This window comes from Anguilla anguilla, chromosome 18 (genome assembly GCF_013347855.1).
Source record: "Anguilla anguilla isolate fAngAng1 chromosome 18, fAngAng1.pri, whole genome shotgun sequence".
Lineage (NCBI taxonomy): Eukaryota > Metazoa > Chordata > Actinopteri > Anguilliformes > Anguillidae > Anguilla > Anguilla anguilla.
Window position 1 is genome coordinate 6,978,029 of NC_049218.1, and position 21,860 is coordinate 6,999,888.

General features: G+C 40.9%; 2 protein-coding genes and 1 long non-coding RNA gene across 5 annotated transcripts; all 3 read left to right on the plus strand.

The window, feature by feature from the left end:
- The first annotated feature begins 184 nt into the window (after positions 1–184).
- On the plus strand, positions 185–9,510 carry LOC118218197 (peroxisomal N(1)-acetyl-spermine/spermidine oxidase-like). The gene is made up of 7 exons (XM_035400691.1): positions 185–624; positions 2,177–2,672; positions 3,421–3,620; positions 5,039–5,294; positions 6,128–6,240; positions 6,626–6,780; positions 7,368–9,510. The coding sequence occupies exons 1-7, from the start codon at positions 465–467 to the stop codon at positions 7,518–7,520; spliced, it is 1,533 nt and encodes a 510-aa protein (XP_035256582.1). The 5' UTR covers positions 185–464; the 3' UTR covers positions 7,521–9,510.
- A 114-nt stretch (positions 9,511–9,624) lies between these two features.
- mtg1 (mitochondrial ribosome-associated GTPase 1) lies at positions 9,625–14,150 on the plus strand. Of its 3 annotated transcripts, none has more exons than XM_035400693.1 (11): positions 9,625–9,829; positions 10,115–10,179; positions 10,564–10,668; positions 10,786–10,872; positions 11,597–11,653; positions 11,942–12,035; positions 12,204–12,265; positions 12,377–12,473; positions 12,760–12,841; positions 13,162–13,274; positions 13,896–14,150. In XM_035400693.1, the coding sequence occupies exons 2-11, from the start codon at positions 10,126–10,128 to the stop codon at positions 13,991–13,993; spliced, it is 849 nt and encodes a 282-aa protein (XP_035256584.1). In that variant the 5' UTR covers positions 9,625–9,829; positions 10,115–10,125; the 3' UTR covers positions 13,994–14,150. The 3 variants fall into 3 exon arrangements, 2 of the variants coding, with proteins under 2 accessions (XP_035256584.1, XP_035256583.1); XR_004763383.1 differs by lacking the exons at positions 9,625–9,829; positions 13,896–14,150 and adding exons at positions 9,836–10,001; positions 13,630–13,880 and having other exon boundaries at positions 13,162–13,392; XM_035400692.1 differs by lacking the exon at positions 9,625–9,829 and adding an exon at positions 9,836–10,001.
- A 943-nt stretch (positions 14,151–15,093) lies between these two features.
- LOC118217549 lies at positions 15,094–21,786 on the plus strand. The gene is made up of 3 exons (XR_004763223.1): positions 15,094–15,164; positions 16,145–17,233; positions 20,992–21,786. It is a non-coding gene; the product is annotated as an uncharacterized LOC118217549 (long non-coding RNA).
- Positions 21,787–21,860: the final 74 nt, after the last annotated feature.

The window sequence follows — 21,860 nt, forward strand, 5'->3', positions numbered from 1 at the left end:
AGTAATTATAGGTACTCTTCCTTTTTAAACATATGCCACTAATGGTCCAAAAAAAAAAAAAAACACTGGATAGTGACAAATGTGCGAAATTGGCAACACCGTTACAAATGTAGTGCAAACCTGGAATTCTTCAGTAAAACCTACACGCACGCCGTGATACCTTGATCGGCACAGAAAGCTATCGTATTGTCACGTGATATGCACAGTAAATTGAACGCGCTACATAGTATGTAGCTAGCTAGCTGGCTTGTAGTGTTGGTTCTGACGAAAGGGTGAAAATAGGCTACGGATATTTCATAAATCCTAAAACTTTGATATACACATACGCCCTACTGTAGATCCGAAGTTAAACTGAATGAATACAGACTGAATTTCACGTTATAATAATCAACGTGAGCCTTTGTGTTTCCTAAGTTTAGCAACTAAGTTAGCTTGGCAGCTGGTCTTTATACGAAATTGCAGTCATGGCATTTCTTCAGGGTCTGGATTCACACATCGTCATTGTTGGCTGTGGAATTTCTGGCATCGGAGCCGCTCAAAAGCTGCTGAATCAAGGTTTTCACAACGTACGTATCCTTGAAGCAACTGGAAGATGTGGTGGAAGAATACGAACGGGCAGGATAGGTAAGTGCCCGAGTTGTCATGTTGAAAAGAAGACAACGTACGATTCTAGACAGCGTTGATTAATTGAGACAGTTTTATTGCACTATACGAAATAATGACAGACTATAATTTATAATATTGATAAAAATATGGCATAGTCTACCACAGTTAGGACATCGACACTGGCTAAATTAATCTTTCGGCGTTTTAGCTAATGTAATGACAAAGTAGTCTACTTCCTGTGGTAGCCTGCTTCTGACCATTGCATTTCGCGTGGGTACTGCTAAAATAACTAGCGCCTGGTCATACGTAGGTGGTCTGCATGAACACAAACCGTCTTTATTCAGTCCAAGCGGACGTAGAACTTTTGTACTGGCGTGTTTTGACACTTCAAGGCCAATTTTCGAATGATTTCTCATTGTATTATTGACTTTACTTCCGTTACCCTATCCCTTACATAATAATTTTGATTAGCGTTTGACCCACAGGTCAGTGAGCATGCGCGTGCGCATGTGTACACACCCAAATTGTGTGTATGATAATATTTGCGCACACACACACAATCAGTTTGATGAAAATGAGACAAAAAGCTGTATGAAATAAAAACACCGATAATCAATCTGTTAGTGTGCTGCAGTAAAAGATCACATCCATTTTGAGGTCCATGGGTGCCTGGTCTGTCACAAAGAAGTATCAGGATTTTGAGAGAATTTATTTTTAGGGAGAAAGTAAATTAAAAGAGGCTTATTTTTTCCATTTGATTTAACAGTGGCTTTCTGTAGTATTTTCAATGGGAAAGAGAGTGTTGAGGTATGTCTACAGATTTTCTGATCATCCGGATTGAGATTAGATGATAACTGTCTAACGTGATCAAGGAAGACTTTACTGTTTTATTGCATACACGAGGGTTATTGTATGTAATCATTTCTGTGTACCTTCACCAGTGCATTTCAGGTTACCAATTGATGTTTTTTCTTTTTTATTATACACGAGACAGTACTGCACTTAATGCATATAAGTATAATTCATATGTCAGACAATTCAAATGTCAAATCTTTTATACCTTTATCTTGCCATATAGGAGTTTGCAGAAGCTCTGTTATAAACTCAGGGTGGTCCTTTAAAAAAATGTTAAGCAGAACTTCATGACTTGAAGTTTTCTTTTTCCCTAGCAAATCTAGGCCAGAAATCATGCAGAATATGCTTTCAGGACATTTAAGGCCTGTTCATGTAAAAACCCCAGGAAACCCAGGAGAAAAGATGTTTTCTGAATAAATCTTTTTCACTGTGAACTCAAGATTTTTATTTTATTATGGCTGCTGTAGTTTAGATAGTGCCAGTATGTAGTTTAGTTGAGATTTAATTTCACAAACTTCTTGATTTCAGAGTTAAATGAGATGGATTCATTGAACCAACAAACTTATGACTTGCTGTTATGGAAATAGTCATTTAATGTACTGTAAAGACTGATTTTAGACTGTAGTCTTTACTCAATAATTACGTAATGTTTTTTATTTGACCTGAACTGGGATTTCAACAAAACTGCAGCTTTCCCTTTTCTCTCTGCGTCAAGGCAGCAAAACAGTGGAGATCGGTGCCAACTGGATCCACGGGCCGTGCCAGGACAATCCGGTGTTCCGCCTGGCCTGCCGGTACGACCTGCTGGACGCGGCATCCACCAGCGAGGAGAACCAGGCGGTGGACGTCGGGGGCCACCCTCCCTACGTGTCCAACTGGTTCTCCAGCTCGGGCCGGCGGCTGGACCCCGAGCTGACGGAGCCGGCCGCCGCGCTCTTCCAGAGCCTCCTGCTGGAGTGCCAGGACTTCCACGCCAGCGGGGGGGAGCCCGCGCCCAGCGTGGGGGCGTACGTGAAGGCCCGGGCGCCGGGCCTGGCCGCGGCCGAGTGGCGGGACGACGGGGGGGCGGCCAGGGACCTCGGGCTCGCCACGATGAGCGCGCTGCTGAAGCTGGAGTGCTCCATCAGCGGCACCCCCTCCATGGATGACGTGGGCCTGGGGGCCTTCGGCGCGTACAAGACCCTGCCGGGCCTGGACTGCACCTTCCCTGCGTGAGTGTGCAGAGACGGCTGAGCCGCTAACTTTACCACACCCACATACCCCACTGCTTACTTAACCACACCCACATACCCCACTGCTAACTTAACCAGACCCACATACCTGCTCTGCTAATTTAACCACACCCACATACCCCACTGCTTACTTAACCACACCCACATACCCCACTGCTAACTTAACCAGACCCACATACCTGCTCTGCTAATTTAACCACACCCACATACCCACTGTGCTAACTTAACCACACCCACATACCAACTCTGCTAACTTAACCACACCCACATACCCACTCTGCTAGCTTAACCACACCCACATAGCCCACTGCTTACTTAACCACACACACACTGCTAGCTTAACCACGCCCACTCTGCTATCTTAACCACACCCACATAGCACACTGCTTACTTAACCACACCCACATACCCCACTGTTAGATTAACCACACCCACATACCCCACTGCTAGCTTAACCACACCCACATACCCCACTGCTTACTTAACCACACCCACATACCCCACTGCTTACTTAACCACACACACACTCCTAGCTTAACCACACACACATACCCGCACTGTTAACTTAACCGTACTCACATACCCGCACTGCTAACTTTACCATGTCCACGTACCCACACTGCTAACTTTACCATTGATGCTAATACACCGGTTTAATATTTTTCTTTTCCTAATCATTCCTATCCCGTTTGTTTTGTTTTGTTTTTCTTCTCCCTCGGCATTTCAGCGGTTACGAAGGCTTAATCAGCTGCATGATGAGGGAGCTCCCGGAGGACATTGTGTCCTACAACATGCCGGTAAAATGTGTCCACTGGAACGGTTCTGTCCAGAGACCTGGGCCCTGTGGGAGGGCGTTCCCTGTCTGGGTAGAGTGTGAAAACGGAGACGCTATCCCAGCAGACCATGTTATTCTCACTGTTCCTCTGGGTAGGGAACCCGCAGTCGGGAAAACACAGTATTTCAGACACACGTGTTTCATGTATACAGTTAAATGCGCAAGTATTGGGGACAGTGACGGAATTTTTTCTTGTTTTTGCTTTTGGTCTCCAGCACTTGGGATTCAAAATGAAACAATTCTTCACACATTCCTCCATGGATCTGTAAATGCCCTCAAATTAAAGCTGACACTCCACACTCTAACGTCATCTTCATTGTTTTTTTTTTTTTTTTCAAATCCAGCATGCTGGAGTACAGAGCCAAAATAACAAATTATGTCACTGTCCCAGTACTTCTGGATTTAACTGTATATATTTGCATGTACGCATTTCATACATAAATAATGCAAACCAACTTATGACTCCACCCTTTTGAACGTGGCTTATAAATACATTTATTCGGGAGATATTTGTATTTTGCAGCATGATAAGCTTTTGTGTATTTTTGCCTACCCCTGCCAGCAGAACAGCTCAGGAAATGCTGACATGCTCTTTGTGAACAATGTGCTCAGCTGATATGTGATTTTAAGTTACACAATGTTGTTGAATCCTGCCATAGCAAATTATATAAGCAGCAATGAAAATAGTGTTTATGAAGACGGACCTTTAATCAAATGGTTACAGGATCGCATTCCCAGTAGAACACTTGAGCTGACATATCTATCAGTACAATCACTACTGTTCGAAAGTTTTATTACACTTTGCTCATGTTTTAGTACTCTGTTTTTAATGAAGTTTAAGCAGTCTAACTTGTGTAAATGACCTCAAATGGCACAATGTATTAAGTGAATACACAGAAGTTAAAAATAATCATTTACTTCACAGGATAGTGATCTAAATTTAGCAGTTTGTAAAAAAAAAAAAAAAAAAAAAAAAAAAAAAAAAGCCATAAATGACTAAATAAACAGGGACGATTCTTTCCGTTTTCCACCAAGTGAAGTAAAGTCAAGCTTAGTTGGGTGAGAATGGTCAAGGAGAAGTAACCCAGAAGTGCAGCACGTGTGGGAAATTTCAGAACCATACGACTACCCTTGTAGAAAAAAAATGCCATTAACATGCTAACATACTCAGCAGTTATTACTGCAAACGATGGCTGTTTTGATTAATCTAAGATTTAAGTAATTTTTTTTCTTAAACTGCTTCTTCTTTTTTTATTTTTTTTTTTATTTCTTTTTTAAATTTTTATTTAATCTCTGATTGCTTGAATATTGTGGGCGTACTAACACCTTTGACCGGTAGTGTATGCTGTATAAGTGTCATTTTATTGTTTTAAGAAGATAACTATTGGAATCTGGCTAGATAAGACCGACTGCTTTGTTCAGTAGATAAATGATTAAAAACAAATAAGTCGGCAATCCTCTTGCAAAACTGAATTTATTTTTTTTGGGGCGGGATTTTTTTTTTTTAAAGGCTACCTGAAAAAGCACCAGAAGACCCTGCTGAGCCCCCCTCTTCCCCTCAAAAAGATGCACTGCATAGAGAGGATGGGCTTCGGGACCAACAACAAGATCTTCCTGGAGTTTGAGCAGCCATTCTGGGACCCGGACTGCGAGGCCATCCACTTTGTCTGGGAGGACGAGTCCGCTCTGGTGGACGTGGTGCCGGACGTGGAGAGGTTCTGGATGAAGAAGCTGGCTTGCTTCACTGTTCTTAAACCCGCCGAGAGGTGAGGTGGGGCGGGGCTGTCGAAACGAGGCGTCACGTGACAACGTGGTTGAGCAGCATCAGGGATGTGGACGTATATACGGATGTATATGAGAGTAGACACACTGTGGCCGTTTCTGTCACTTCCGATGCTAATTTTCGCCTTTTGTTACATGTAGAACTCATGCATGTGGGTTTTCTGATATTGAATGATCAAATCAAATACATTTTATTTGTATAGAGCTTTTTACAGAGAACTGTCTCAAAGAGGCTTTACAGAGAAACAGAAGCAAAAATGGGCAGAAACCAGGCCTGCACCCCCCAAAAAGTAAGCCAGTGAGGTTAAAATTTTTTTTTTTTAAACTCCCAGATGAGAAGTCTCAGGCGGATCTGGTAATGGGGGGGGGGGGGGCGTGGGGGGGTATCCTCTGCTGGCCGGCCCGGTGTAAAGTCCAGGTGGAATGTATGGTTACAGAAATGTAATAAGTGATCCGTCACAGCAAATAATCAACAGGGTGATGGTGTTATGAGTAGATGCCTTCTCAAGTTGAATTCTGTGACATTTCACAGAAATGGAAAATGGTAAATGGACTGCATTTATATAGCGCTTTTATCCAAAGCGCTTTACAATTGATGCCTCTCGTTCACCAGAGCAGTTAGGGGTTAGGTGTCTTGCTCAGAGACACTTCGACACGCCCAGAGCGGGGATTAAACCGGCAACCCTCCGACTGCCAGACAACCGCTCTTACCTCCTGAGCTATGTCGCCCAGAAAAGTGAAGCCACAGTGTTTGGCGTGAGAGGGACTGGGTTGGGATTCTTCGGTCTTACGTGGGGTCCATGCTCTCCCCCCTCAGGTATGGTCACCTGCTGTGCGGCTGGATTTCTGGCCACGAGTCTGAGCACATGGAGTCTCTTTCTGAGGCGGAAGTGGAGAAGTCAGTCACTCAGGTCATACGCCGCTTCACAGGTAAGCTCTGAACACCTGACCGCCTACACTTGCCCTGTTGGGGTTCCTCAGATACCTGTCTGGTGAAATGAAAGCAGCCATGGTCTCAATCACTTGATACTGGTCACTGTTTTCTCCTTGGATTGATTGGCAATTCCTTACAAATTATAAGAAATTATATTTTGCGTGCCTTTTGCCATCAGTTATTATAAACACGTGTCTGTCTTCGGTCAAATTTGTGTCAGCGTATTTCAACTGGCTTGCTTCCAATCCCGGTAGATTTATAAAGCAAAGGAGTTGGTTATTAAAACTGTTAAAGCAGTTAATACATGTAAAGCATGAAAGTGTAAAATCTGAACCACACCTGGTAGACATATAAAACAACTTCCGACTTCCTTTCGGATAGGAAATCCAACCATCTCCCCAAAAAGGATTATGCGGTCCCAGTGGTACCATGACCCATATACCTGTGGGTCGTACTCGTACTTGGCGACGGGCTGCTCCGGGTTCGACATAGACACACTGGCAGAGCCCCTCCCACTGAAAGGATCCAGGACCAAGGTATTGCCGTGGCAACAACCACGAGAACAATAACCAAATGTGGTGCTGCGAGTGTGAATAACCATAGAGTGGTGAAGCGGACGGTATTATTGATTTGTGCGAATACGCACAGCACGTGATATGGGTGCGTGCGAATAACTACACCATATGATGTGGACGTGATGCGGATGCATGTGAATAATTGGGAGTGTGCAATGTGGAAGTGGTGTGAGTTACTGTCGCGCATGACGTGGATGCGTGTGTGTTTGTGTGCATGTGTGCGTGTGAACTTGCAATACTATCTTTGTGGGGACCAAATGTCCCCACTAGGATAGAAAGATGAGGAGATTATGTTTTGTTGGGACCTTTTGCTGGTCCCCGCAAGGTCAAGAGGCTGTTTTAGGGTTAGGACTTAGGGTTAGAGTTAGGGTGACAATTAGGTTAAGGTTAGGCATGTAGTAGTTGGGGTTAGGGTTAGAGGTTACGGAATGAATGTAGTCAATGGGAAGTCCCCACAAGGATAGTAGTACGGGACTGTGTGTGCGCGCGCGCGTGTGTGTGTGTGTCTGTCTGTGAGTGTCAGTGTAACGCGAGCCTTCTCTCTTCAGCCGTTGCAGGTGCTGTTCGCTGGAGAGGCCACGCACGGCTCGTTTTTCTCCACCGTGCACGGGGCTCTGCTGTCGGGCTGGAGGGAAGGAGACAGGATCATTTCTCACTACAGCCCCTCCTCCTTTTCGGTGTCCGTTAGCTCCAAACTGTGAGGAAGAGGTGCCTTAGCGTGGTCCACTGAGAAAAATAAAAAACCGAAGGAAAGTGTTTGGTTGGACGTATCCAACGTACATTCGAGGCAGTTAAAGGTGATCTGATTATGAAAGGTTTCAGCAAAGGTATTCAATGTGCTGATCAGGGAATGCTGGTTTTGGATCACTCTATCACAGCTTTGCACAAAATGGCACTATTAAATAGTACTATGACTTTACATTCTACTTTCCATGTTAGCAGGCGGTTCTGTTTGGGGTGAAGAGAGAACATTATGATTATCTGTTCAGTGCATAGCTTGTCTTTGTATACAATCTCCAAGAAATGGGTCCTTGGATACATTTTTCTGATTTTTATTGACTTCAGTTTGAACATGCAAAATGAATTTCACACTCCAGATACATACGCTTGTTAAAGGCACACTGCAGGATTTCAGCCTGTGTTCACAATCAAAGAAGTCTCCTTCTCCGTCTTCAACCCCACCCACTCACACTGAGTAAGTTACCCCACCTAACATAGCTAGCTGGATAGCTAGAGGTGACATTAGTATGCTGAAATGAGTAACTGTGAGCAACAGTAAGGAGGCAGATTCAGTTATAGCTTAATTATGTTAAGGGTGATGCTGGTTTTGTCACTGGAATGTTAAATTTGAAAATTTCACACCCTCATGAGAGTCCTTATTGACACCAGCTTCACACCGACACTAACATTACAGGTTCAGCAGAAAACAGGCCAGCTCTGTGTCGCTTTTAATCCCCTTGGCAAACTTCCGCTGATGCCACTGAGGAAAAGCAATTCCATTGTTGACTCTAGTTCTGTCAGCTTGTCGTTTAGCTTTGCTGTATCTGGACTTCATTGCTTGCAAGCTCTGCCGCCACACACACCCCTCCCCACACAGAAAAGAGCGCCACTCCCAGAAACGTCCCGAACACACACATTTTAGATGCACGAAGGTGCACGAATTCGGAGACACTGCGTAAAGACCGAGATTGTGAGTGCATCATAGATATGCTATTTTATAAAATTTACAAGGTAAAATCCTGCATAGTATGCCCTTAAGTGACAAACAAAAGATGAATTACTGATCACGTTTTCAGCAATGAACCCTCAGTGGCCTTTTGTTTCTGCAAGAAATGTCTATCCTCCTACGTACCGACTAAACTTTCAGACTTGTGTTTCTTGACATTTTAAGTTTAGTATTATTCAAGGCCATTAAGCTGGTCTGAATGCCTTGTTGAAATCAACGTGATGAAAATCTGAACTGAATTTCTTGTCTATATTTAAGAAGTTTTATAGTAGCTATGTGATGATTTTGCTATGCTTGTCCAATGTCCGCAGTAAGTAATTACTGATCTTCAGTGCTGCTGATACAAAGATGTGAAAAAGAAAGTACTGCCTCTGTCAGTTCTATGGTTTTACACGAGGACACAACAAACCCTCATCTATTCCTCAGGAAATCCTAATAGTAGATTAACCTAACCTCATGTGACAGATAACACAAAATAAGTGTAACTTTGTCATTATTTATTCAAACAAAAGCCAACATACGGGTGCCTTGTGAGAAAAAGTAAATGCACCCCATAATTTAGTAGCTTTAGTAGTTCAGTAACAGTTTCTGCTTTTGTGTAAAGGTCGTAGTACTCTGTATATCACTTGTAGTGAACTTCCTTTTTCCACATGTGGCTTCTGCATTTTGGTTTATTTTTGGTTCAATAAATAATGACAAAGTAAAATTAATGTGCACTGTCAGTCACATGAAATTAGATTTATACTTTTAGGACTTGTTGACGACTAGATGAGGGTCCTAATATGTAAAACCTGTTTATTGACAGAGGGTGTATTGTTCTTTTTCACATCAGTGTGTATAATCATTTCATGTAATCGTTTTCTATCTGGAAGATGTATTGGCTATCTTGCATAAGTATATTTTGTGAACAAATGAATTGCACTTTAATTACATTTCTTGAATTCAATAAAATCTACGTAAATACATTTGTAAAGTCAGTTCTTTAAAAAAAAAAACACACATTAATATTTAACACAATGTAAAATTAACTAAGAAACATTCGTAGCAGCCGTTCAAGTCCGATCGCAGGTGACTAGCCTATGGTCTATGACTATGTTATCTGGAAACAGTGTTTCAGAAAGTTTTCAGTGTTTTAGTCTTATGCGAGATTGAAATAAATCGCGATTCGTTTTTTGTCATTCCATTCCAAAATATAGTCGTATATCTATTACTTTGCAGTGGGAAACGCAGAAGGAACTCCGGTTTTGACGCATGTTGTTGCACGGAAGCTTTAACGTGTTGCAAGTAAGTTCTGTGCGAAAAAAAAACATGAAAACGTAAGTTACGGTACCTGTGAACTTAAATATCATTAAAATGAGACTTCAGCAAATACTCCGCAATGTTTCAAAATTCAGAACAGTTTTCGATTTTGGCGGACGAGATATTGCGCATTGGTTCCCTGGCCATATGGCAAAAGGTTGGTAATCCTTACAGTCTTGCTGCTTAGTTTAGCAGGGGCTATGGGTTAGCTATGTGACGCTTCTGAATGAAATCATTTTATGTACTGCCGTTTGTTCTTTCTTTTTGTAGGTCTGAGACAGATGAAAGCGAATCTGAGAAATGTGGATTGCATATTAGAAATTCACGACGCCAGAATATCCTTTAATGACCTACATGGAACGTCCCCTGTAGTTCCCTGCACTCCAAGCTGTCAACACCCATGCATTGTGCCATTAATGAGCTCGGTATCAAAGAATAAAACCCCACGGATGCTGACACATTAATTTGCCCTTTATGTATTGTAGAAGCATATAACCTTGTTTAACAACGAGTGCCATGTACAAATGCGAATGCGATCTTCGTATATTTTTAGTCTTTTTTATTTTAAAAAATTATATTAATGTCAAACATGATGTTCATGAATAAGATTGTGTACGATTTGATATTATATCCCGGCGCATGATATGATATTGTTTATATAACTACAGCATGAAAGACATTAAGTAGTTCAGATTCAAATTATTCTTTAACCGAACCACATACCATGCACTGGGAGGAATCCAGTCTTTCAAGAAAGCTTAAACGTCCGACCACATTTGCTGATATTGAACAAATTGGATCTGGCCGATCCATCCAGCAAGCAGGTAGGGCAGCATGGCTTTGCACTTGATAGTCATTTGTTCTGACTCATTTTACAATCCCAATCTGTAGTATCCCAGACACGCTATCCGCAATAATGTACTCATCATTTCTCCTTCCAGAGAGTTCTCAAACAGCTGGAGAAAAGTGGTGTGGAGAATGTTCTGTTCACAGACTGCCAAAGACAGATAGATGCTAACATTAAAAAGGTGGGTCCCAGGCTCTTTGGTACAGGCACAACCCCATAGCCTAGACCAGGGCAGAATTCAAGAAATGTACTGCAAACTGTTTTATTAATAGTGCTGTACTGAATGTGCAGTTGCAGAGTATTGTTACTATTACTGTTGACAGGGTGCTGGAGATCTTTAAGTGGGTCATTATCTGCCTCTGGTTGCTCTGGTGGTTACACCACCGCAACTATAGCACTCTCACCAAACAGGAGAAAACATATCTCAAAGACTGTTGTAGAACATTGTAGTTTAGAGAGCGCAAGACTAACTTTGGTTATATATTACTATTTAGGTTTAATAAGTTCCCCTTGGCTTTGCTTCCTATCTGCTTCTTGCAAATTGTTATCATCAAGAAGAAATGCACCTTTCCCCAGATCTCACCTGGAGAACTGTCTCTGACCTGTAGTAATCACTGTTCCTCTTGTAGTTCTGTGTTGCTTGTAAATTGTAAAATGGTTTCTTAGCCCTGGGTGAGTGTCTTGAACAACCTCTAAACCTGGCTCAGTGGACAACCAATCACACACCAGCATTTCATGTCACATGACATGTGATGTATCCATCATGCACTTTCCACTTGCATCAGGAATTCTGCTGTTTTATTGTGCCTCAAACACTACAGAAATGAAATTCATGCACTTTAATGTGTGAGCCTTGTGTGGGCGTCGTTCTCTGGATGAAGAGGTGTTCTGTGTTCCATCTCCAGATCGTTCCCATGGTGACACAGCTGATTGAGAGCAGGCCTCGTTACCATAAGGAAGAGGTGAGGTGGCCTGTGTGTGGGCTTGCTGTGGCATGCAGATCTTCTGATGGGGAAGACCAGAGTTTTAGTGCTCTGCCCTGACCTCACGTCTGCCAGACAGAATGGAAATCGTGTTAAATCTGCACCAAATAATACGACCAGTGGGTCCTAGTGAGAGTTGGTCCTAATAAATGGTGAACAATGAATTATTCACAGTTTAAGGGCAAGTTTAAATAAAAGCTTGTTGAATAGTTTTGTAGCTCTGTGTGCAGCTTGAGCTTATTCTCATTTTCACGATGTGCTGCACAGGACACATATTACTGCTTGATGGTAATCGGAGTACCAAATGTGGGGAAGTCATCGCTAATTAATGCACTGAGGAGAACAAATATGAAGAAAGGCGGTAAGAGAAATTATCAAAAGGTCCAACTCAAGAATCCCGTTTGTCTGTGCATCATGGTCTGTAAATGGAATTATTTTTTACCAAAATATTGTATCTTGTGTGTCCTGAATACATATTTATTCAATAAGAATGAACTTGTTTTTTTTTAATGGTTAATTTCAATTTAAGGTAGAGCTTCTAAAGTTGGAGGTGAGCCAGGCATAACCAAGGCTGTCTTAACCAAAATCCAGGTGACTATCCGCTGTAGTGTCACCAAATGGGAGTGGTGCTGAGACAAGGATGGGAATGTTTGTGTGTCTGTGCCCAAGAAAAAGAGCCTCATCAAAACACTGTGTCCTCAGGTCTGTGAGAGACCTGCCTTGTTTTTGGTTGACACACCTGGAGTGCTTCCTCCGAAAATTGAAAGCGTAGAGACGGGGATGAAGCTAGCCTTGTGTGGTAGGTGTCTGCTGATATTTTTCCATTTCATTATAAGTTCTCTGTCTTTTATCATGCTTGTCTTCAGGAACTTAAATAATACTATATTGCCATAGAGCTTTTGTTTGCTTGTTTTTAATTGCCTTTTGTACAAAATCTCTATAAAAGGAATTATCTTTAAATGAAGCCAAGAGAGTAAATATTTATGTGGTTCATCACTAATGGCTTTTCAATAAATGCCTCCTTACACATTATTTCCTGATGTGCACTAATGACTCACTCTCTCACTCAACTATTCCATTTCAAGGAACAATATTGGACCATTTAGTCGGTGAAGACATTATGGCTGACTATTTGCTATACTCCCTGAACAGACTTGAAAAGTTCAGGTAAATTTTTCCCGATTTGCTATCAAACAGTTATTGGAGGGTGGTGGTGTCATATTTTTGATATTCATACAGTATTTGTATTTAAATGGGCTTTGCAGGTAACACAGATGGCTTGCCTTTTTTGTGTGGTTTATGCCACAGGTGGGCAACGAGGGCTGTATGTGTTTCTGGTTTTCATGCCAACATCTGGCCTTGAATGCTTAATTAGCCCTAACGCCATTTTACATTTTAGCTGTATTTCTTGATAAACACACGAATGGCAGCTGAAGGCTGTTCTCGTGTCCCTGTATGAAACGTCTTATGGTGATGTAATCTGCAAGTTACGTGGATCAGTATGACCTTGGCGAACCCAGCGATGACGTCCAGCACGTCCTGAAGCGCATCGCCGTCAAGCTGGGAAAAACCCAGAGAGTCAAGGCCATCACCGGAGTGGGTGAGGCAACAGTAACCTAGTGCCTTTAAAAAAAAAATGCTTTTCAGTATTTCAGGTTTAATGCATGCTTTTTAATAACCCAGTTTTTGTGTGAAATGAAATATTGAAATATGTGTTTGTTATACATTTTTACATTACATTACAGGCATTTAGCAGACGCTCTTATCCAGAGCGACTTACACAACTTTTACATAGCATTTTACATTGTATCCATTTATACAGCTGGATATATACTGAAGCAATTTCGGTTAAGTACCTTGCTCAAGGGTACAACGGCAGTGTCCTACCCGGGAATCGAACCTGCGACCTTTCGGTTACAAGCCCAGTTCCTTACCCACTGTGCTACACTCCGTCCGTTATATATAGCCTAGTCCCTGTGGGTTTCCGGGGAACTTCCTGCTCCACTGTTATTTGCATTGTAGATGTCCCTGGCTTATGATTTGCATAGTGGCATTCTGTTCTTCTGAACATTTACTGTAATTTACACCGCAGACATTACTCAAGGGTGAATAGGCAAAGCTACACCGGGGAGTGGAACCTTCAGCCATCTTTTAAGCCCAGTTTCCTTGACAACTATTCCATTTAAAATGGACCCCCCCCCCCCCCCCCTTCTGTTTCCAGGTAACATCACCATCACAATGCCGAACTACACTGCTGCCGCATACCACTTCATCAGGGCATTCAGGCGAGGGGAGCTGGGCAGAGTGACGCTGGACTGATCACACCGCCCCCTGCTGGTCGGAGGAATGTTAAGGTGGTCCCAGGTGATCAGTGATTCTCCTTCAGGAAGATTGAAATGCCCTATTTTCAGTGCTGTGATAAAATTGTGATTAGGCACAACACCATAATAAAAGGTGTTATTTTTGTAAAACATGATCTCGGGTCATTGCTTGACAATGCAGAGCGACATGGTCCATAAGAACACATACCTCCAGCACACACACTAAATCTGTCTCTACTCAGAAGGTTCACCTGTATGTTACTTTACTTTGGCCTATGCTTTAAGTTGATTTAATGTGCTTTTACTGCTTAAAGGAATTGGCTCAGAAGGTTTTTCCAAAAGCTTTTAATACAAGACCTTTACTTTATATAGTAATCCCATGTTTGTTAGATAGTAGGAAAGTCAACTTTTTGTCCACCAAAATATTTTTTAGTAGTGGGGAAAGGTCTGGAGGATTCAATAAAAATTGTGAAGTTTATGCTATAAACAATATTTCCAACTCCCAAGAGGTCCATGTAATTCATGATTATTAATGAATTTTTGATTCCACCCATCCCACCACTGGTTTGAATGTAATCTCCAGATAATCAGATTTTACAGTGTAAATAGCTCGTTAAACCAGAGATGACCTTTTATCCAGTTAATTCGAGCCCAAAATATGTCTCAGTTTTCCACTCAACAGTAATGCTTACTTTAAGCCATTATTATTTGAAAACAGAGCATCGTAAGTGTTGAGATGCTTGTATAATAGTCCTCTAAGTGTGCCTTACATGGGCAAAAACCCGGGTAACTAGGCAACTACCTGCTTACATTTACCCACCCTAACATAAACAAAATAAACTGAATGTATGTTCAATTATCAAGATATTGCAACACTTAAAAACATATGGGAAAATAAACTGGTTACTGTCACTTTCAGGTATAGGAATTTGTTTTTGTACCAGTACACTGCTGTGAAATATAGTCATCATTGTATACTTTTCAGAAGCCCATCCATGTACATTTCATACGGGTCATACATTTCAGTATATTCAATTTTTCTTAATGTAACCAGTCAAGCTTTTGCATTGACTAGTTTCATGTTGTAATTTGAACACACAGTGGCATTGATGCACCACACCATGAGTACTAATAGCTCCCCCTTGTGGACAATCTTCAGCCTGCTAAATGTGAGTAAGTATGAGCTTGAGTGAGTAAAGAAGATGCTTTGCATCTAAATTGGGTCTGATGTAAGTGCATTAATTAGAGATAAATGTGCTTTTTTTAAGTGAACATTATGGATGGAGTTATTTGGGAGGTAAGGGCATTTATTTTATAATGACTACAGCTGGTGTTTGTGCCAGATACAGGTCAAAGGAATGAGGCAGCAAGGAAACTTAATATAAATGTAATATTTAAAATTTAAATTTAACAAAATTATCCAACCATGAGGAGAAGCCTTAAAATTCTCACATTTTTTTTAATGAAGAAATGGAATAATCATTTGTTCCACATGTTCAAACTTCAGTGCGTGTTTAACATTTTTATGCAAGTGCAACATACGTTCACAAAAAATTTTCTTTCATGGAACTGAACTTCTGTTTTAGACTAATTTTATGTCAACAGCAGGACACAATAAATTGGCAATTAAAGTACATTTGTAAAAGCAATAAAATACAAAACTTTGTACTTGATACGAAAAGGATTTGGGCGACAAAGGTTACAGTGTAATCAAAGTATTTCAGTAACACTGTCAATCAGAACTACTCAATCTATCTTACAAGATTATATCATTTTTACAGTGTAATGACAACTTCAAACTTGCAAATATTTGTAAAAGTTTAATATAATTTCTCTAAATATATTGTATGTAAATCTACAAAATATATAAATATTTTTTGCATAGTTTTTTGAGCTAGAGATTGTTCTTCCATATTCCCTGTGTAATCAATACATTCGGCATTTCACCATGGAATGAATTACAAATTGGCACCAATGCATTGTTTAATGTATAGTAATTAAATGATTTTGAATGTTCACGAACGTTTACTTCCGTTATGAATGCTACTGAATATGACTGCCACTATGTGGGGACGTGCTGTGTGGTTTTGTTGTGTGGTATTCAAGTTGCACTTCTAGCCCTGAAGTAAAGTATCACTTTTTTCCTAAGCAAAGTGCGACGGTGCAAAAATCAGAGGCTGAAATATCGAAGCAAGCCGACGGACCCGAACAGGGAAAGGAACGGCAGGAGGGTGGTCCCGGGCGCGGCGGTCATTCCGGCAGCGCTGGAGAACCTCGCCGGGGACGAGCCGTATTCGCGGGCGCTCCCTCGCTCCCTCCCTCGCTCTCTGCTCCCTCGCGAGCCGCTCCCTCGCGCTCCGCCCCTCGCGCCGCCCCTCACGCCGCCTCTCCAGACCTGCGACATCACCGTCTCGCAGAAGAAGGCCGACAGCAGTACGAACGTCCAGCAGGCGGCTACAGCTCTGTTCATCCTGGTAAAAAAAATAAAATAATAATAAACCCACTCTGGGGAAAGAAAGAAACAGGATGTCATGCCATTTCCCCCATATTTGTTTATTTTTTTAATTTGTAGTAGGCTACAGTGATGGAGGGTATCCAAGCCCTTAGGCTAAGTATGTTGCACCTGATAAAAATGTATACCTGGATTTGCTCAGGAACTGTACATGAACGATGTACGTATGCACAAAATGATAGTATACACTTTAACACATTCATTCTACTCAAGTGGACAGGAAGAGGCAAATGGCAGTTTTTGCAGATGTATACATCATTTCCTGTCTCCATACTGAAGGTGCCTGAGATATCTCTTTCTGGTGTGCTCTTAATAGTGCTTAGTAGTGTTTTCAGCCTTTGGGGTCACATTGTTCGTAACAAGGTAAGGAAAAATTTTCTGATTCACCTTCATAGTGTCATACATTTTGGGATCTCAAACTCTGTGGCATTCCAGGACTTGACGTTCAGATCCCCGTTCTCAAGTATTTAATATGTAGTGTATATCAGTGCATTAAAATGTACTAAATGTTGAAAATTGATAAATTACTTATTTAGTTTCAATAATTTTAAACCATCATCTTGGGACAAGGCATTTTAAATATTTTATTTACTTATTTTTGCCTTTTTTTTCTGAACTCACATGTTGACTGACATCTGTCATCCTCATACGCTCTAAATTCTCCTTGTGTCCACGTGAATTTCCTCCAGGTACTCCAGTTTTATCCCACAGTCCAAAGACATACAGGTAGGTTAACTGGAGACTCTAAATTGCCTATAGGTATGAGTGTGTAAGTGAGTGAATGGTGTGTGCATGCTCTGCCATAGACTGGCGGCCTGTCCAGGGTGTAACCCTGCCTCTCACCCAATGCATGCTGGGATAGGCTCCAGCACCCCCCCTTGCGAGCCTGCCCAGGATAAGCGGGCATAGATAATGGATGGATGGGTGGATGGATAGGCACTAAAGGCCATGGGTATGTAATGGGCATCATCTGGCTTCTGGCTGCAGGGACATCCATGAACACTGTAGACCTACAGGTACAGCTGCCTGCCTGCTTTTGCAGCCTCCCAGCACAGATACCTTGCACAGGCACACCTTAGTGCAGAAACATCTCTGCGCCTGGTCTTTCAAGCAGTGATATCCAACCCAGTTTTTTCCCAGACTGTTTGTCTAATCAAAAACTAACATACCAAATCTTCTGTTGATTTAGTTTTAATTCTAGTTGGGCTTAACTGTTGTAAACAGATCTGTGAACTACAAGTATTATGCATGATATGACAGAAGGATTTAAGGACTGAAATGTGTTTATTGTACTGTGACGATATGCATTAAGGTGCATTGTAGCGGTATCTATTATCTGCATTGCCAAAACAGAATGTTCAAAATAGGTCAGGGAGAGGAAGGAAAAAGCTCTGTGGCTGCCGTCCTCACACCAAAAAAAAATGAATAAATAAAAATCAATTAATTGATAGAATTATTTATCGGAAATAAATACAACTGCATCTCTTAACAATGCACAGCACTAACTCCTTATTCAGCGTTGTATAATTGAAATCTACGTTTTACAGCTATGAATAGGCGACAGATCCTGGCAAGTAAAGCAGCATCCTTCTGCCCGAATATTTTCTGAGAATATTCCCATTTAGAATTCCAAATACAAACAGTTTCCCATTAATGTCGCACATTCCACTTAAATCAAAGTTTTAAAGCATCGTAGCCTACTCACCTCAGAAATTGATGCTTTTTTCCAAGCGCAGTGTGATTAGTCTACTTCAACCCTTTCCGTCTGAAACGGGTCAGTGCTTATATAGTCAATGTGACTGTTTATTAACCGCGTTTTCCCCACAACGAGCTCGAGCTGCACAGGCTTTCGACCGCATATCTGAGCACCGGGTTCCAAATGTGTGCCACTTCCCCAGTAATTTGTGAAAGCATGACCTCGCAAACGCAACAGTCACACAGACGCCACCTCCTAAATTAAACGGTTGCTGCTTCAAAGGGATTCTGGCAGACTGTTCGTTCTTTGGAAATTGGAATTACTCAATGAATCCCCTTCTCAAAACAGCAATTGACCAATTACGCTGCGGCTTACGAATATTACCGGCCATACAGGCAAAAGTAACACTAGGCTACATGTGTATGACCACCTCGTATCGTCATTTGGTTTTTTGAGTGCAAAAAAACAGCAACTGAGCAGAAAGCTGAATACCTTTCAGTCCCAATCAGTCATTTTGTTTCAAACAAAAGAAATATTGTATTAGGACGAGACATGACATCCATACACATTCTTGTTATATTAATACCTTTATTTTGTAGACCACATTTTTACAGGGGGCACAAAGTACTTGGCACTATAAAAAGTATGGATACAATAATTAAAGAATAAAAGAAATGCATATTGAATAAAACAGGAATACAGGAAAAATAGCTACATATGGTTGGAAAGCAGGTTTCTTAAAACAACATTTTAAACAAGATTTACTGGAAGACAAAGAGTTACAGCTGCAAATACCTTGTTTTAACCAAGTCGCCTCTTGTTTTAATGTCACTGAGACAGAGGAAGTCTTCTGTTGAAGATCTAAGGCAATGGCAATATAATAATAGATATAATAGTAGTTTTCTTTCTTAAGGTTCCAAAATAAAAATTATTTATCAAATACTGTCTTTACCAAAGGTAAGAAAGTAAGCACAGTATTTGATAATCTCTACACAGATCTTTAAACCATCAACAAACATACTATATATATTTCATTAGCATATCACAGAATTTAAATTGGAATTCAGACTACTTCCACCTGTTCACACAAAACCTCTTCTTCAAGGATACCAGTTATTTTCAATGTAACATTTTAAAGTAATTTATTTATGCATTCATGCTGTGCCTAAAACTAATATTAGGCTGTATCATGACAGGACTGGGGAGCAAGGTAAAATGACAACTATTGCATCAACCACAACATCTCAACTCCTGTAGCTTCAAATCTAAATTCCTCAGGGTTCATTTTGGGAATTTTTTTTGTTTTTGTGTTAGGATTTTTTTTTTTTTTTTTTTTTTTTTTTTTGTCTATTTGTATTTTGTTTTTCAATTATTAGTAATTAGTTAGTAATAATATAAATAATTAGCAATTAGTAGTAGCTTAACCTTTTAACCTTTCAATCTTCTGCCTCACCAAATTTATTTATAAATAAATAAATAAAAATATAATAATTTCCTCTAGAGCCACATTGGATTTTCTGGCACTTAAAAGACATTTAAGTGAGAGCTAGCAAACTGGGAATAGCTGCAAGCCAAGTAACAGCTGACCTTGCCATCTGGCTAACTGGGCATAGGCCTAACTGTTAAGGTACCAGGATAACAAGATAACCCGCTCGGCTGTACAGCCCAGCCATTTAGCCAAGAACACTAGCTAGTTGCATCAAATCAAGTACATTTCTAAAAATGTACTTGTACAAGAATCAATGTAATCTGAAATATGTTTTTATTTTATTTTTTATAATTACTTGAAATCATTTTTTTGTTTGTTTTTATTTATTTATTTATTTATTTTTATTTTTTTTATATGTATCAAGATAGTTCAGTCCACTAGACAGCCAGCCAGACAGCCCAGTCAAGTAGATAAGTAGCTAAGTGACCATGACGTCTAGCTAACTGGCTGGTTAAATGTTAGTAAAATGACTGGATTATCTTGATAAATAATGGTTAGCAAGATGGCCAGGCCAGTTAACCCTCACCTAATCTGGAGAGGACAGACCGCTGCTTGCATAACCAGGCGTTGGCTAAATGAGGTCATGTTTGGCTTCATGTCAGACACTTTGCATTGGTGGCAACCACACTTCAGAATTTCTGCAGGAATTTCTGCAGTTTTACATTCTATGCTATACGTTTCTGTAACACCGTGTTTTCAATGAAAGAACTAGTCGTTAACATCGCCATTTCTACAACTATGAATAGGCGACAGATCCTGGCAAGTAAAGCAGCACCGTTCTGGCCGAATATTTTCTGAGAATATTCCAATTTAGAATTCCAAATACAAACAGTTTCCCATTAATGTCGCACATTCCACATAAATCAAAGTTTGAAAGCATCGTAGCCTACTCACCTCAGAATTTGATGCTTTTTTCCAAGCGCAATGTGATTAGCCTACTTCAATCCTTTATGTTTGAAATGGGTCAGTGCTTATATAGTCAATGTGAATGTTTATTAACCGCATTTTCCCCACAACGAGGTTAACTGTCTTTTTAAGGTGACCACATAACCAGACCCTGTGGGTTTCCAGGGAACTTCCTGCTCAACCGTTAGTTGCATTGTAGATGTCCCTGGCTTATGATTTGCATAGTGGCATTCTGTTCTTCTGAACATTTACTGTAATTTACACCGCTGACATTACTCAAAGGTGAATAGGCAAAGCTACACCGGGGAGTGGAACCTTCAACCATCTTTTAAGCCCAGTTTCCTTGACAACTATTCCATTTAAAATGGAGAACCCCCCCTCCTCTGTTTCCAGGTAACATCACCATCACCAAGTCGAACTACGCTGCTGCCGCATACCACTTCATCAGGGCATTCAGGCGAGGGGAGCTGGGCAGAGTGATGCTGGACTGATCACACCGCCCCCTGCTGGTCAGAGGAATGTTAAGGTGGTCCCAGGTGGTCAGTGGTTCTCCTTCAGGAAGATTGAAATGCCCTATTTGCAGTGCTGTGATAAAATTGTGATTAGGAAAACAGAGCGTCGTAAGTGTAGAGATGCTTGCATAATAGTCCTCTAAGTGTGCCTTACATGGGCAAAAACCCAGGTAACTAGGCAACTACCTGCGTACATTTACCCACCCTTACATAAACAAAATAAACTGAATGTATGTTCAATTATCAAGATATTGCAACACTTAAATACATATGGGAAAATAAACTGGTTACTGTCACTTTCAGGTATAGGAATTTGTTTTGTACCAGTACACTGCTGTGAAATATAGTCATCATTGTATACTTTTCAGAAGCCCATCCATGTACATTTCATACGGTACATTTCAGTATATTCAATTGTTCTTAATGTAACGAGTCAAGCTTTTGCATTGACTAGTTTCACGTTGTACTTTGAATGGCATTGATGCAACGCACCATGAGTACTAATAGCTCTCCCTTGTGGACAATCTTCAGCCTGCTAAATGTGAGTACGTATGTGCTTGAGTGAGTAAATGAGTTGCAAGCCAGATCCGTGAGGTGCTTTGCATCTAAATTGAGTCTGATGTAAGTGCATTAATTAGAGATAAATGTGCTTTTTAAAGTGAACATTCTGGATGGAGTAATTTTGGGAGGTAAGGGCATTTATTTTATAATGACTACAGCTGGTGTTTCTGCCAGATGCAGGTCAAAGGA

What these genes read in the sequence shown, in the direction of transcription:
- LOC118218197 (XM_035400691.1), top strand. Translation starts at nt 465, where the DNA reads ATGGCATTTCTTCAGGGTCTGGATTCACACATCGTCATTGTTGGCTGT. An exon ending in TATTCTCACTGTTCCTCTGG is followed by an intron (nt 3,621 to 5,038) that starts GTAGGGAACCCG and finishes TTTTTTTTAAAG; the next exon opens with GCTACCTGAAAAAGCACCAG. An exon ending in GGTCATACGCCGCTTCACAG is followed by an intron (nt 6,241 to 6,625) that starts GTAAGCTCTGAA and finishes CCTTTCGGATAG; the next exon opens with GAAATCCAACCATCTCCCCA.
- mtg1 (XM_035400692.1), top strand. Translation starts at nt 9,899, where the DNA reads ATGAGACTTCAGCAAATACTCCGCAATGTTTCAAAATTCAGAACAGTT. An exon ending in TAGAAATTCACGACGCCAGA is followed by an intron (nt 10,180 to 10,563) that starts ATATCCTTTAAT and finishes TAACCGAACCAC; the next exon opens with ATACCATGCACTGGGAGGAA. An exon ending in CTGTCTTAACCAAAATCCAG is followed by an intron (nt 12,266 to 12,376) that starts GTGACTATCCGC and finishes CTGTGTCCTCAG; the next exon opens with GTCTGTGAGAGACCTGCCTT.